Raw genomic sequence first — 16,660 nt, 5'->3', positions numbered from 1 at the left:
AAAATCCTGTGCTAGCCTTAAATTAGACTGGCTTAAGCTGTTTGTTTCAGTAGGGTTCTTCTATAATTATATATATATATATATATATATATATAAAAAAAAAGACATCTGAATAACTCACAGCCTCTAACATTCACTGGAAAACAGAAAAGCTCACCGTTTTCCTCTTTGACAGGTTTGTGGTATCCACGGCGATGACTGCATCCCGTGCGCCAAGGTAGAGTATCCCAGACTCACGGTCCAACAGGAAAGTGCTGAAGTTGTATATACCCCCAAATTCATGGGAACCCACCTTAGAGATGCCCACTGAGAGAAAGAAGGAGAAATAGAAGGTTGGATTACATTTCATTACTACAAAGTTTGAAAAGTCAACATTAAAAACCAACGCAACCAATTTTACTTTTCGTAACTTAACATATTTTCACAGTATTTTCCAAAAGAAAAAAATGCAGGGATGGGAACTGATTGAGTGGATTATGAAAAGTGGTCGTTCCATATCACAATGGAGACCGAGCTGAAAATAAGTTTGCGGTCAATTGTTGAGGAATACTCCTCTCCTGAAACACTGTTGAGGAGGCTTTTTGAATGGGATGGGGAGGCTGAAGAACAAGTTCACTCTCAGGAGCATCTCGATGTGTCCCGACGGTTAACATTCTTTTTCAAATCGATAGCGTTTAAATATTGCCATTACCTTTATTAATGTTAACCGGCATTAAATTACTGTGTAAACTATTGGCAAGATTAAGAAAGGCTGCTTTCCCTACAACAGCAGCCTAAAACAAAGTCCAAACAGCTATTTGGCAATTGGTTACCATTATTTTCTTCATCCATATGTGCAATAACCAGGAATCTATATTAAAAAAGCAAATAGGGTCCATTTCCATGTTGGTCCATATTTCATGTTGATTTTAAATCATGAAACATAAAAGTAGACACAAAAGCATAATCATTTTGCCATTACACACATACATGAGAGATAAACTCTATATAAACTTTAATTTCTGTTTACCATCTGTGAAGATCAGCAATTCTGTATAAATATGTGTATTAGCGTGTTTGTTGATGTTCTGAAATTTTAATGATGTTTGAAATGTGATATAGATCAGATGCCCAAAATTTAATAAAGCATTGGCGCTGATCCATTCCCTTTCATTAAAAATCTGAAGCACTCAATTACTCCATTACTCTAATCATAACCAAGTGTATATATTTAAGAGATTGAGAGTGGGAGCAAGAGAGAGAGAAAGAAGAGGGCAAAGAGGAGAGAGAGGACAGATCACACTCTTATTCTAGTGTAATTAAAGTGTTAGAGGAAATAATCACAAAAAGTAATACTAGAAAATGTAGTCTGACAGGGCACATAAAATGATCAGCAAAGAAACACACTGAACGCTATGTATGTACCAAATGAATGCTCCTCCCCTTGGACTGTTCATATCCTGTGTTCCTTCTGTTTAATGTCTGACCTCATGAGAGGATATTCAAACGAGATCTGATGTGAAACAGAAAGGCTGTGTGTCTGTGATGGGCAGTGTTGGGTGTAATGCATTACTAAGTAATTAAATAACTTTTTCATTTAAAACGTAAAGTAAGGGATTACTCAATTTTTCAGTAACTTAGTTACTTCTGATGTAATTGTGTTAAATACAGTATAGCCTACAGAACAATTCTATATAAAAATAATAGTGAATTTAAAATCTAAATTTAACGTCTAATGTTAAAATGTACGTTTTCTAATTTAATGCAGCCCCATTAAATTCTTTGGCCAGTTCATGAATAATTTATTTTATTTTATATGATTTATTTGAAAGAATTAAAAGCATTATTTCCTGTCTATCTTATCATTTTTCATCTGGTCGAGGTTGATAAGTGTTTTAGAAAGTAATTAGTAATAAGTAATGCAATTACTTTTCAGAAAGAGTAATTATTACAGTAATCTAATTACACTGTAGAATATGTAATTAGTAGTTAGTAATTAATTACTTTTTTTTAGAGTAATTACCCAACACTGGTGATGGGTGTCCCAGTGACCGTCCAGACATCTGCAGTTGTAAGCGTGTGTGTACTGTACAAAATATGTGCATGGATGTGTGTTTGTGCTTGCTTGTACTGACTGCACCCATTGGGATTGGGATGTGAGCACACGTGATCAGATTAATCAGTTCTATGTAATCTCCTTCCTCTTACACTTATTCTTTAATTATCCCTCTATTTCTTCTTCTTCCTAATCTTTTTCTCATCTTCTTCTCTAGGCTTGCATAGAGAGGTCTCGCCCAAAACACGTTTCCACATTTACTTCTAAATGGGGACATACCAAAACCTTCTATTGTTTTTATGTGGAGGTAATTATAATTACTAAGGACTAACCCAAACACAAACTTTTGGCATTTCTAGGAAGAAAAAACAAACAAACAAAAAAAACATGATTTACTTTTAATTTACATTATTTGTTATGAATCATCTTTTTAAATGAGGGTCCCAAATGCCCCCAATGGGAGGTTTTGTCTGATTTAGCTCACTTGTGTAGACAATTTTGTCCCCAAACTATAGCTATGTACATACAAACGTTTTCAGAGAACTATGTGTATGAATTCTCTAAACACTAAGCTCCAACTATTTTATCTTTTTCCTTACCTTATCGCACACACACAGTACAATGAGCTATCTAAGCGGGGATGAAGAGTCTTTAATACAATAAGATAATCAGCTCCTTCTAAAGCTAATATCTGACAGCTGCCAAGCCAAATGTGCCCTGTTATAATACCTTACAAATACTCTATAACAGGGGTACAGTAGGGTAATCACTGGCATGCCAGCAAAGGCGAGAGAGGAGTAGACTATTTTATTTATATAAATTCCGCACATGCATGCCAATCTTGATGTACTCCTTCCTCATGATTACACAGCATGATTCCATCAGCTGAATGGAAGGCTAAACATTATTAAAGTGTGACGAGGATTATTAAAGCTTCGCGCGAGTAAACGAGCCCGCTTTGCTTCGGTCAGGCTGCGCGAATGACAACCTACATTCTGTGTTTCATTTGTTTCTTTTTTCTTTCAGAACAACACTTGATGTAATAAGGAAAACACCACTATTAATCCTTGAGATTTCCAACCCAGCATATAGGTACACCCTCTTTGAACCATAGTCACACTCAAAATGACATTAAACAATTAAAAGAGAAAACATAAACCCATATTGTGGGGTTCAAAAATCTGAGTCTATTCAAAATAAAACTTGGCACAACCATTGACGAGGAAAATAAAAAATGGCACTCCATGTCAAAAAGGTTGCTGACCCTTGCTCTATAACATATTGTGTGAGAGTATATGGACACACACACACCAGGCTGCAATGCCTAATGCTTCACAGAGCCATAGTGTTTACACTTTTTATTTTATTTCATTATTTCATTTTATTAACATTGAAAAATTACAAGCACACATAGGGCTGACCATCAAAAGCAGCCATGTTTATATGAAATGCAACCTCAGTACTATAAATTATAATAGCCTTAATGCAACTGAATGCTTTTAAGGAATCTGCAGTATGCAGGCAATACTGCACACATTCAGTAAAGAGACACGAGTCTTATGCACACACAAACATACACAAACAAACAAAGAAGCTCTCTTGTGTCATGTGATGATGTTATAAGAATTCCTCAGGATTTTTCTTTGCAGTCACCAGACCTGCTTTTGGACTTCTATATCAGTTTTAAGGACAAGCTAACACAAAATTTGACAGTGTGTTTAATCTCAAATTAATTCACAAAACAGGAGGATTATCTGTGCGTTTGACTGTCTGTGTTGCAGAGGAAACATCAGTCAAACTGCTGTGCTTACCACTGAAGAATTGCTTTGTGAAAATGTCAAAATGCAAACAAGGCAAAGAAATATGAACAAGCTTATGCATTATGCTTTTGGAATGTAAAATGCCACAGCATTGTTGAATTCTTGATTCTGACAGCCATGTTAATGAATGTTCAGTAACTGCATAGCTATTAAGTAGTTCTAGGTTTGTTGACCACATTACGGTTTCACCTAACCATGTTCTTTTCGATCAAGAAACAACGGCTTGGGCTGTTTCATGCAAGACACTTAACCTGAAAAATGCCTTGAGATAAAATTATTTAGACATGTAAATGTGGTAACCCTGGTATAAGCAACACAATTGGCCCTGTTTTGCTTTACATTGTGGCCAAATTACACATTTGCTCTGCATTTAATTCTGTGCAATAATTCAATGGTTGCTGCCAAAGTTTCCTGACATAATTTGTACAGAATATACACTCACCAAGCATTTTATTAGGAACACTATGGCCCTATGGTGTTTTTGGCACCATTCTGAGTAAACACTACAGTCTGTTGTGCATGAAAATCCCAGGAGATCAGAGATCAGAAATACTCAAACCAGCCTGTCTGGCACCAAAAATCATGCCACAGTTGAAATCACTGAGATCACATTTTTCCCCCATTCTGATGGTTGATGTGAACATTAACTGAAGCTCCTAACCCATATATGCATGATTTTATGCATTGCACTGCTGCCACATGATTGGTTGATTAGATAATTGCAAGAATAAGTAGGTGTACAGGTGTACATAATCAAGTGCCCAGTGGGTGTAAATGCATCAGAATTAAATAACAATACAGCAAACCAAGAAACGAAATTTAAAGTCTGATAAAGTTGTGGCACTAAATTCTGTATTCTGTTATATTCTGTTATAAATCATAGTTCCAGTTAAAAAATCTGACTGGATGAGCCATGCTGGAAGCCGTTCCATAAAAAGCTTACAGTTAGGTTAATAAACTACAGCCTATTACTAGGCCGAAGTGTTGTTTATTGTGATTATTATCAATAATAAATGTCTTATTCTGTTTATGCTGCCATAAAAATAAAAAAAATTCCACAATGCATAAAGTCTCTGTAATGCACAATCTCATTTGATTGACAACTTTAGTTATATAAAAAACAAATTTTAAAGCTAATTTCAATTTTCTATTATTCTCACACTTTCCTCCTCCATCTACTGCACTTCTCACTCAATCTGTGCCTCTCAACCTGCCAGAAAAGCCCCACACCCCTTTCCACTATTTCAAGCTGTCATTCTCAATAAGTGAAAAGAGGAAGCAAATGACAGAAAGAATAGATGGAAACAGACAAAGACACTTGCTTCAGGCAAGGTCCTGCCTAAATATCCTTGTGTCACACTCCTTCCTGTCCCTCTAGGTCCTTCCAAATATGTTTCCCACCCTGCTGTGCATACCGATGTGGTGTTGGTTCCTAAAGCTAGACCATCTGCCGCTGTTCCCCCAAACCAAACACCAATCCCCTCAGACTGTGCATCTGACCACTCGTCTGTGAGAGGAGAAACACACATGGAACATGTACAGTATGTGTGCGTGTGTGTGTAAACATGGCAGATTGCAAGAGAATTTTGGACATTTGTTGTATTGCATCAGCTCCTGCAGAGCATCTCTACATGTTTCCTCTCTGTCTATTTCCCTCATTCACAGACACTTTCCATTCACTTCAACTGCTTTTATACTGAGCTAATGATATTTTCTATCCCCTAACCATTCTGGCTTTTCGCATTATTAGATTTTCATTAAAAGATTATTTAGAATATTCATTTAGCAGTTTTTCTTGTGCGGACTGCTGGCTGGTCCACACAATGTAGGCAAAATCTGACACAGGCAAGATAAAATGATAATATCCCAAGCAATGGCTCGTGTCACTAAACCTCAAGCTCTGGGCTGTCATAGGGTGAAAGAGCAGCCAAAGCCAACCTCCCGTCATTAATCATTCATTCAGTCTCAGCACATTAATCATGAATGACGAACTGGCGAAGGAGAGACAGAGAGATAGGCAGGGGGATGGGGGGTGTTTGGCCTCTCCTCATACCACTCTTTCACTAATCTAATATTTTCTCCTTCACTTTCTTCTCATCTACCCAACTCCCAAAATCATATTGATTTTCACCATTCTTTCTCTAACGCTGTACTGTAAGGCCACACAGTGTGTTGAGTGAGCTGAGTAAATGCTCTGTGATTGGCTATGGTTGCTGAGGGACTTTGGGAATTGCCGTTTTAGGAGGAGGGGGGGTTCACTACTACTGAATAATGTACTCTAAAGCTGAAGCTGTCAAACTCAGAAATACTGTGCAAGAGAAGAGAGAGAAGCTAAACAAATTAGCATTACCGTTTGTTGTATTTAAACCTTTGAGTCATAGGAAATACCTTGTTTTCCTCCACTCAAATAACTGAAAAACAAGTATCACTGTATTTCCTGGGGTTAAAAGAAAGGTTTGTTCCCACAGCTCACAGCAGCTCAAGTTAAGTTTGTTTCATTGCACATCTCAAAGTTTAAAGGGATAGTTCACCCAAAAATGAAAATTCTCTTATCATTTACTCACTCTCAAGCCATCCCAGATGTGTATGACATTCTTCTGCAGAACACAAATAAAGATTTTTAGAAGAATACCTTAGCTCTGTTGGTCCTCACAATGCAAGTGAATGGTGGCCAGAATTCTGAAGGTACAAATATCATGTTCACCTTGTGCATGTGCAACTGAATTACAAGTGTTTATATATATATATATATATATATATATATATATATATATATATATATATATATATATATATATATACACACACACACACAGTATATACACTATATTGCCAAAAGTATTCGCTCACCCATCCAAATAATTGAATTCAGGTGTTTCAATCACTTCCATGGCCACAGGTGTATAAAATGAAGCACCTAGGCATGCAGACTGCTTCTACAAACATTTATGAAAGAATGGGCCGCTCTCAGGAGCTCAGTGAATTCCAGCGTGGTACTGCGATAGGATGCCACCTGTGCAACAAGTCCAGTCGTGAAATTTCCTCGCTACTAAATATTCCACAGTCAACTGTCAGTGGTATTATAACAAAGTGGAAGCGATTGGGAATGACAGCAACTCAGCCACGAAGTGGTAGGACACGTAAAATGACAGAGCGGGGTCAGCGGATGCTGAGGCGCATAGTGCGCAGAGGTCGCCAACTTTCTGCAGAGTCAATTGCTACAGACCTCCAAAGTTCATGTGGCCTTCAGATTATCTCCAGAACAGTGCATAGAGAGCTTCATGGAATGGGTTTCCATGGCCGAGCAGCTGCATCCAAGCCATACATCACCAAGTGCAATGCAAAGCGTCGGATGCAGTGGTGTAAAGCACGCCGCCACTGGACTCTAGAGCAGTGGAGACGCGTTCTCTGGAGTGACGAATCACGCTTCTCCAACTGGCAATCTGATGGACGAGTCTGGGTTTGGCGGTTGCCAGGAGAACGGTACTTGTCTGACTGCATTGTGCCAACTGTGAAGTTTGGTGGAGGGGGGATAATGGTGTGGGGTTGTTTTTCAGGAGCTGGGCTTGGCCCCTTAGTTCCAGTGAAAGGAACTCTGAATGCTTCAGCATACCAAGAGATTTTGGACAATTCCATGCTCCCAACTTTTTGGGAACAGTTTGGGGATGGCCTCTTCCTGTTCCAACATGACTGCGCACCAGTGCACAAAGCAAGGTCCATAAAGACATGGATGAGCGAGTTTGGTGTGGAAGAACTTGACTGGCCTGCACAGAGTCCTGACCTCAACCCGATAGAGCACCTTTGGGATGAATTAGAGCGAAGACTGCGAGCCAGGCCTTCTCGTCCAACATCAGTGTCTGACCTCACAAATGCACTTCCGGAAGAATGGTCAAAAATTCCCATAAACACACTCCTAAATCTTGTAGAAAGCCTTCCCAGAAGAGTTGAAGCTGTTACAGCTGCAAAGGGTGGGCCGACGTCATATTAAACCCTATGGATTAAGAATGAGATGTCACTTAAGTTCATATGCGTCTAAAGGCAGATGAGCGAATACTTTTGGCAATATTGTGTATATATATATATATATATATATATATATATTAGGGGTGTAACGGTTCTCTGTAAAAAACCAAACCATATGGTTCGCCAACCACGATTCGGTAAGCATTTGCTCTGTGGTTCATCTCTAGTTTAATAACGCATCTGGATCATACAGTTTGGTGAAGAAAATAAAGTGGCAAATGTGCAGTTGTAACCTCCACTAATGCACCTGTATGGATCTGTAGATGGACACACTCTGCCTGTGTTTCACTTGGGTCAACTTTCTATAGAGAGAAGTTGTCCTTATAACTGTTGGTATGTTAAATCAGTTGAATACATCACAGTTTGCACGTGTTAGTTAGCAAAATGGCAAGCAGAGAAAACAAGCCGCAAGACAGAAGCCCCTGCGTCATTTAAGTTTCCTGTCTGGGAACTTTTTCTTTATGCAGTCAATTACAACATCGATGGTCAAAAAACGTTTACAAAACAGGCACTGTTTGCACACATTGCTCGACGCGAGTGCCGTATACTGGTAATATATCATTGTTTGATTATTTATTTGCGCTGACATCACCCGAGGATATATAGCGTGTGGTGCACACAGAGCCGCAGGTGAGCCCGAAACTTTACACAGACACACTCCCTTCCGTCTTTAAACAGGCACTCAGTGCTAGTTCAGACAGACATGAAACAAGATCTAAAGCGCTTAGGGTGTTCAAAGCCAACGTTATGTTGCCCTTACTCCATTGATGAAGATGTGGGATTTCCACATATGATTAAAATAGTCACGTTACGACATTTCTCGTATTCATTGTAATAGCAAGTTTATTTCTTCTATAGTGATGTACAGATTCTGAACATTGAATATACATTGAGTTGAAATGCACTTTATGTTGATGCATGTAGGATTATAATGCAGGAATAAAGTTAAAATGTTGGGTGAGTAATTAGAGAAAGTTTTTTTTTTTTAGTTAAGGAACCTAATGAAAAATAACCATGGTTTTACTATAGTAATATTGTTGTAACTATGACTGTAATTTTTATAGTAACACTTTTATTCACCATGGTTTTACAATGGTAATACTGTAGTTTCCATATAGTAACCTTGATTTTACTATAGTATTGTAACCATGACAGTAAATTAATTTTGTGGTTACTATTATTTTATTACAAATACAATGTTTAAACTATGGTTACTGTAGTAAAACCATGGTGATTTGTAGTGAGGGTAACTCTCTTGAAGTGTCTGTTACCAAATAGAATATTTTAACTTTGGATCTGGCAGTAATATTTTTTTTTCCCTGAACATAACAAATACCAAACCGTACGGAAACCATGACCCTAAAACTGTGATACAAACCGAACCATGAGAAATTTTAACTGTTATACCCCTAATATATATATATATATATATATATATATATATATATATATATATATATATATATATAATTCACGACCAGAACAAATCTAACTATTGTTTATTAAAATTTGCGTGTCTACAATTCTACTGAGAGACTTCAGCACTGCAGAGTGTTTAAGCATCAGAAGCCTTTCCTCATAACTGACAACAAAGCATATCTACCATATTGTGAACATGACTTTTTATCAAGCTATACAAAAAAAGACAACAACAGTAGCCTAAAAAATAATTATGAGTTTCAATAATGTCTGTATGTCATTGAAATGTGTGGTCATCACTTTTATTCATAAATCATCCTGCCCCTTTTCTTTTTGAATGAGATTGACAAACTGAACAAACGACATGCAGCTCCTCCTTTCATTCAGCTGTTCAGCAGATCCTCGTTCATGATGACTGATTCATTCATGTCGTTAACGAATGAGTTTACCAGTACATTCAGTTCGTTCATGAATGACATGACCGACTAGTACAGTGAAGAGGTGTATTCGTTCAGTGGGTCAAATCAATAATATGCTCCTTCACAGCCCACACTCGAGTGCTATTGGCTCGTGCTAAAGTCAGTCTTTAAAAATCAGGACAAAGCAACACAAATGGAATCTGCATGTATACAAATGTACGAAGACACTTTAAAAATAAAATGTAAACACCATAACCGTTTTCACCACAAATGGCAGGTCTTATTTTTCCTATATATAAGACATAGAAAAAGTTCAAGAAAAGCCTAAATATCTTACACTGTGCATTTCAGCAGTTATTTTAACTGTACGTCTTTAGTCATTTTTGCAAACTCATAAATTGGGGATAAGGTATTGTGTATACTTGTAAACTTGTCTTAAATGCATTTCTCTTCTTGTTGAACGCACCTGGCTCACATGCCGAACTTAACGAATGACATGCCTCCTCTCGTTCAGTCGTTCAGTAGATTCTCATTCACGAACAAGATGACTGAGTCATTAATTTCTTCGTGAACGAGTTTACCAGTACATTCAGTTCATTCATGAATGAGACATCTCATCTCGTTCAGACTCAAATGACCGACTCGACCGGTTCAGTAAAGAGGTGTATTCGTTCAGCGGGTGAAACCAATGATATTCTCCTTCACAGCCCAGAGTCGAATGCAATTGGCTCATCCTATAGTCAGTCTTTACAGGCTTGAAAAGCCACCAAAGCAGTCTCACGCTTGAGGTCATTGGCTTCAAATGGAAAAGACGACTGTGAATGAGAAATATGAGTCAGTGAATGGAGGTGAACGAGAATTATTTGTTCACTTAAAAGATTTGTTCAAAAAGGCCAGACTTGATCACACACAAGGATCTATTTGATATAATGTGTAATGACAGCTGGTCTGGAGGGGAGACTGTAAAAACATCAGGAATAGGTTAAAACGACAACACAATCTAAGTGTGGGGAGATCCTGTGTATGACGCTAATGTTTAGCAGCTATGCAGAGTGAATTTCTCAAGCCCTACATTAACAAAGAGAAGAGAGGAAGTAAAGTGCAAACACTCCTGTCAGAGTGAAAATCTGTGATAAATAGATAATTGTTCCCACAACAGCTGTACATTACAGAGAAACCTTTAACAGCTGCATCTAAGAGAGTGACGACCTTGAGCATTTTGCAGTTTCATGGTTTAAAACCTTTGTTTTACAAAACAATGGTTCACACTCTGAACAACTATGTAACACTGATCTGATATTATCAATGGAGGCCATAGCAGTAAAGTCTCATCTGCTGTTCATAAAGCAATTATCTTTAATCATTACTTACTCTAGTTCTCATATGCCCTCGCTCACTCTCTCTAACCAGAAAGGTTTATGTCTTGGACAATCCTGTCTGATCAACTCGCCCACATTCACACACATTCTCAGAAAAACAGAACACAGCTGGTGGAAAGACGTAGACCAGCTGCGCAGTATGGGCTAGAGGTGTGTGTATGTGTTGCAAAGGACAAAGGACTGCTCAGCAGACTAAAGAGTTTGGACTAGGTCTAATCAATGTTGGTTTATTCATAGTCCTGTTTCTACTGTTATTACAATCTTTATCCTGAAGGTAATATACTAGGTCTCCTTCACTTTCCCTCTCTCGCACATATAGTATGAACACACACACACACACACACACACACACACACACACTTAAAGGCCCTGGCACACTCAGGGCGAAGTGCTTCTTCGCTCAGAGCCAAAAAGAAGTTCGAAACAACTAAGCAACGATATACTGTTTGCAAACATTCACACCGGCCTAACCACTGGGGGAGGTGTTAAAAATTTAAATATGAGGACGCTCAAGACTACCTATAAAACATCAACAAATATGACATTAAAATGTGTTATCAATGACTTCACGCCTCATTCTATAAGTAGAATTCAAACGAGATCAGTAAAAAAGCTTTTTTAACTACTCGATGATGATTTAAAGTAATAGTTATGCAGTGGGATAATGTACACTTTGTAATGTTTACACTGTGCATTCATGGCGCTAATGCACTAACACACTATACGCAGACATAAAATGCACCGATTACACTCTGATATGGTAATTTATGATGACACTGATACAACTGAGAGTTAATGGGCAGAACAGAATTATGATTGGCATATCTTACTTTGGGCAGATGTGTGAATGATTTTGGCTGCAGATGGCACATGAGTGAATGGAAATTTAAGAGTATTTGACTAGATATGATTCCTTTTGTAGACTAATTTAAAAAACAAATCGAATGGAAAATGTTTCTACGCGAACCATCGTACAGATGTAGGTAAATTTGCACCAGCTCGCTAATAACTCTACACGCCAGTGTGTTCATGTTGACTGATCTTAACTGACAGAAAGGGAATTAGTTGTCAGCCTCAAAGTAGGTGGAGCTCCAGGTCACACATAACAATGAAGTGGTCCAGTGGCAGTAAGAAGGTGTTTAGCAGCCGGTAAGAAGTTTTCCTAACAGTTCACGCTGGCATGCTGTTATGAACCACTGAAATAAAAAAAACTGTTTTTAGAACAAATTTTGTTCTAAATTACATCACACCCGTTCATTCTTCAATTTCGGGGCATTAAAATGAAAATTCTCTTATGATTTACTCAACCTCCTGACATCCCTGATGTGTATGACTTTTCTTCTTCTGCTTAACACAAATTAAGATTTTTAAAAGAATATCTCAGCTCTGTAGGTCCTTACAATGTAAGTGAATGGGTGCCAAAATTTTTAAGCTGCAAAATCCACATAAAGGGAGCATAAAAGTAATCAATAAGACTCCAGTGGTTAAAGGAATAGTTCACCCAAAAATGAAAATTCTCTAATTATTCACTTACCCTGATGCCATCCCAGATGTGTATGACTGTCTTTCTTCAGCAGAACACAAATTACGATTTTTAGAAAAATGTTACGGCATTTTAGGTCCTTATAATGTAAGTAAATGGGTGCCATCAGGCTGCTGGCAATTTGACGGTCCAAAAGGCATATTTAGGCAGCATAGAAGTAATCCACACGACTCCAGTAGATCAATTAATGTCTTCTGAAGCAAACCAATAGGTTGGTGAAAGAAACAAATCGATATTAAAATGTTTTGTTGCTTCCGCCCAGCGCTGTATTACTGTTTGAAATGAGCTAACTCCCGCGTGACGTTCGTTCCTCTGTTGTGTACAAAGCATGTGCTTCAGACTTCTCGCGTGAACACGCCATAGCACTTATGTCACTGATGCATCTACTGCTGGCAGGAAGCAATTTTTTTAAGTTAATAAAAGTTTAATTATCAATTTGTTTCTTACATAAACCTATAGATTTGCTTCAGAAGACATTAATTGATCGACGGGAATGTGGATTACTTTTATGCTGCCTAAATATGCCTTTTGGACCGTCGAAATAGCCGGCAGCCTGATGGCACCCATTTGCTTACATTATAAGGACCTATAGCACTTCAACATTTTTCTAAAAATCTTAATTTGTGTTCTGCTGAAGAAAGACAGTCATACACATCTGGGATGGCATCAGGGTATGTGAAACATTTTCATTTTTGGGTGAACTATTGCTTTAAATCCATGTGTTCAGACATGATATGATATGTGTGGGTGAGAAATGGATCAATATTTAAGTCATTTTTTATCATAAGCTCTCCTATCTGCCCAGTAGGGGGCGATATGCATTAAGACTGTAAATCACCAAAAACAGAAGTAGAAGAATGGAAAAGTGAAACTGAAGTGGAGATTGACTGAGAAGGGAGGAGAATTTGTACTAAAAAAGGACTTAAATATTGATCTTTTTCTCACCCACACCAATCATATTGCTTCAGAATATATGGATTTAACCACTGGAGTCATCTGGAGTATATTTATGTTGCCCTTATGGGGATTTTGGAGCTTCAAAGGTTTGGCAACCATTCACTTGTATTGTATGGAACTACAGAGCTAAATATTCTTCTAAAAACAGCAGATGTGTTCAGCAGATGAAAGAAAGTCATACACATCTGGGATGAAATGAGGGTGAGTAAATAATTTTCATTTTTGGGTGTACTATTCCTTTAAGGCTCCAAAACACACACACACAGCAAATTTCTTCTTTGTTCTTCACTTAGAGCTAGAAAGAAGGTCGAACCAGTTGAGCAATGGTATACTGTTCGAGAACATTTTTCTTGGTTTTGAGGAGCATTTAAATATAAGACATGCTTACCCTGAAAACAGACTATATGTAAAACATTGTCGCAATTTGTTCTTTAGTTTCAAAGAGACTCTTGTGTACTTCAGTGGAAGCAAGAAAATGTGATCTTTGGTACAAAGGAGTTAACATGGTCAATGTCTCAAATTTGCTTACATTTTATAGGTGACCTTGAAATAATGTAGAATCTTAAAATATCTTTAATTCTCTTCATTTTATGATATGCACAAAAAAGATTTAAATAAAAATGTTTACTTCTTTTGATTCTTTCCTTTTTTACCATTTGAGATTTTAAATAATGTAATAAAATTATACATATTTTAAGATATTAAAAATAATAATACAAATTATTTGAAGTACAGATTCATTAAGATCATCTTTTGAAATCTCTTTCAAGATCTCTATCCATGAATTATTCCAGAGGGACTGTCCCTTTGAATTAAAAAGTGTCTGCTAACTGACAACAAACTACATAAAACATACTGAGATAAAAGAAATCTTAAAAATACCTATTCCAATGGAAGCATTTGAAGAATGGAAGGATCAGTGGAAGACAATATAGCCTTTTAGGACTTGTTTAACATGCATGTATGGGTTGCGCCTCCTTTTCTTTGCAACTGTCACACACACATACACTCTGTTGTGAACAGGATGTTGTTCGATGGCTGACATCTATCATCAATCACCAGACACACAATAGCCGGTAGTCAAGAAATGTGAGCAGACACACATACACAGCTAAAAACAATTGTCTCTCTTAAGTGAAATGTATCGGTATTGTTCATAAACACCTTAGACTTTTAACTTTAAAGGCTGAAATACACCAGGGACTCTTGTTTTGAAATGTTTGTGCTTCACTGCTTCTAGATGCGCATGCATTTATTTAATGAAATTATATTCTTTTGAAGTTTGATAATCACTTTAGGTCATCTCACGATTCCTGTCTTTCTGCTCCCAAATTTAAGACCTCTTAAAATGATAATTAAGTCTTTTGTTACATAATTTTTTTTTTACCTTAAATTTCAGAAAACTGAATTTAAGACTTTTTAAGGATCTGTGGGAACCCTGTACCTTGAAGCACCATGCAAGCACAATAGTATATGGTAATTATTTATCAAAGTAACATGGTAGTAACATGGTATTCTTTGAAGTACTTTAAAGCACCATGTAAATACAGAATGGTACATAAATATTGTAATTGTATATCAAAGTACCATGGTATTACCATCTGACATCAGACTGTTATTGCCCAGGTGTGCTCACACACACCACTAAACAGAAGCTTCCAGTGCTCAGAGACATACTTCCAGCACATACAAAAATACAACAGATTGACATAGAGTTACAGGATCAGATGAATGGTATATATACGTAGAGTTGTTATATACAGGAAAGTGCAAAGGAAATTATCTATGGGTTTGTATAGATATGTAAAAAAGTAGTGATTTTACATACTGAACACATAAGTTTGTAAACAGTAAGTAGCATTTTTTTGTGTGTCAACAGTCCTACTTGACCTGCCCCGAGCAGGATTTGAACTGGCAATCTCTGGCATGGGAGTCAGATGTGCTAACAAGGAGGTTATAAAGACATGGCCTCTAGTCTTGGTCGCTAGTGTGTCTCTTGAGACCAGGGGAGTTAGGTTTACACATACCGCACAGCTATCACGTACCAGCTGGCTTTCATTACATATGCACATACATTTTATATTGCACCATACTGGATATTTGTATATGGTATTACACTAAACTGCACTATAATGTACCATGGGTTTGATAAACATGTGAATAAGTCTTTTAGATGCGTTGTCTGCGAAAGTATGCTCCAAGAATCTGGTTAAAAAAAAAAATAAGTAGCTTAAATGTAGCAAGCTACTTTTGTCATGTGGCTTGTAGTGTAACATGCTACTTTCTCTAAAAGTACAGCTTTCAGCTTAGCTTGACTAATTTTTCTGTTGAGCAGTTGGTAGCTTTGCAAGCTACATTTTAGATTAGAGTAGCTTGCCCAACACTGCACCCAAAGGATGCTTTAAAACATCCACCATTGTGCCTGTACCAAAGCAATCCAAAATCACTTGCTTAAATGACTGGCTTCCTGTTGCTCTGACCCCCATCATCAGCAAATGCTTTGAGAGACTAATCAGAGATTACATCTGCTCTGTGCTGCCTCCATCACTGGACCCACTGCAGTTTGCTTACCGCAACAACCGCTCCACTGATGATGCCATTGCATCTACAATACACACTGCTCTCTCCCACCTGGAAAAAAAGAACACTTATGTGAGAATGCTGTTTGTAGACTACAGCTCAGCATTCAACACCATAGTGCCCTCCAAGCTTGATGAGAAACTCCCAGCTCTGGCCTTAAACAGCTCGCTGTGCAGCTGGATCCTGGACTTCCTGTCAAGCAGATGCCAGGTGGTTAGAATGGGCAGTAACATCTCCTCATCATTGACCTTCAACACTGGAGCCCCACAGGGCTGTGTTCTCAGCCCACTCCTGTATTCCCTGTACACACATGACTGTGTGGCAACACATAGCTCCAATGACATCATTAAGTTTGCTGATGATACGACGGTGGTAGGTCTGATCACTGACAATGATGAAACAGCCTACAGAGAGGAGGTGCACACTCTGACATGCTGGTGTTAGGAGAACAACCTCTCCCTCAATGTCAGTAAGACAAAGGAGTT

General features: G+C 37.8%; 1 protein-coding gene across 3 annotated transcripts in view; it reads right to left on the bottom strand.

Moving 5' to 3' along the window:
* Positions 1–16,660, bottom strand: part of LOC127441083 (semaphorin-4F-like) — a 106,612-nt gene that overhangs the window by 27,296 nt on the left and 62,656 nt on the right. For all 3 annotated transcript variants that reach the window (XM_051698278.1, XM_051698263.1, XM_051698271.1), the window contains exon 2: positions 158–306. In XM_051698278.1, coding sequence (XP_051554238.1) covers positions 158–306 — 149 coding nt within the window. The remainder of the gene's footprint in view (positions 1–157; positions 307–16,660) is intronic.

Source organism: Myxocyprinus asiaticus, chromosome 1 (assembly GCF_019703515.2).
Source record: "Myxocyprinus asiaticus isolate MX2 ecotype Aquarium Trade chromosome 1, UBuf_Myxa_2, whole genome shotgun sequence".
NCBI lineage: Eukaryota > Metazoa > Chordata > Actinopteri > Cypriniformes > Catostomidae > Myxocyprinus > Myxocyprinus asiaticus.
The sequence above is the reverse complement of the archived record's forward strand: the minus strand, read 5'-3'. Positions and strand labels throughout refer to the sequence as shown.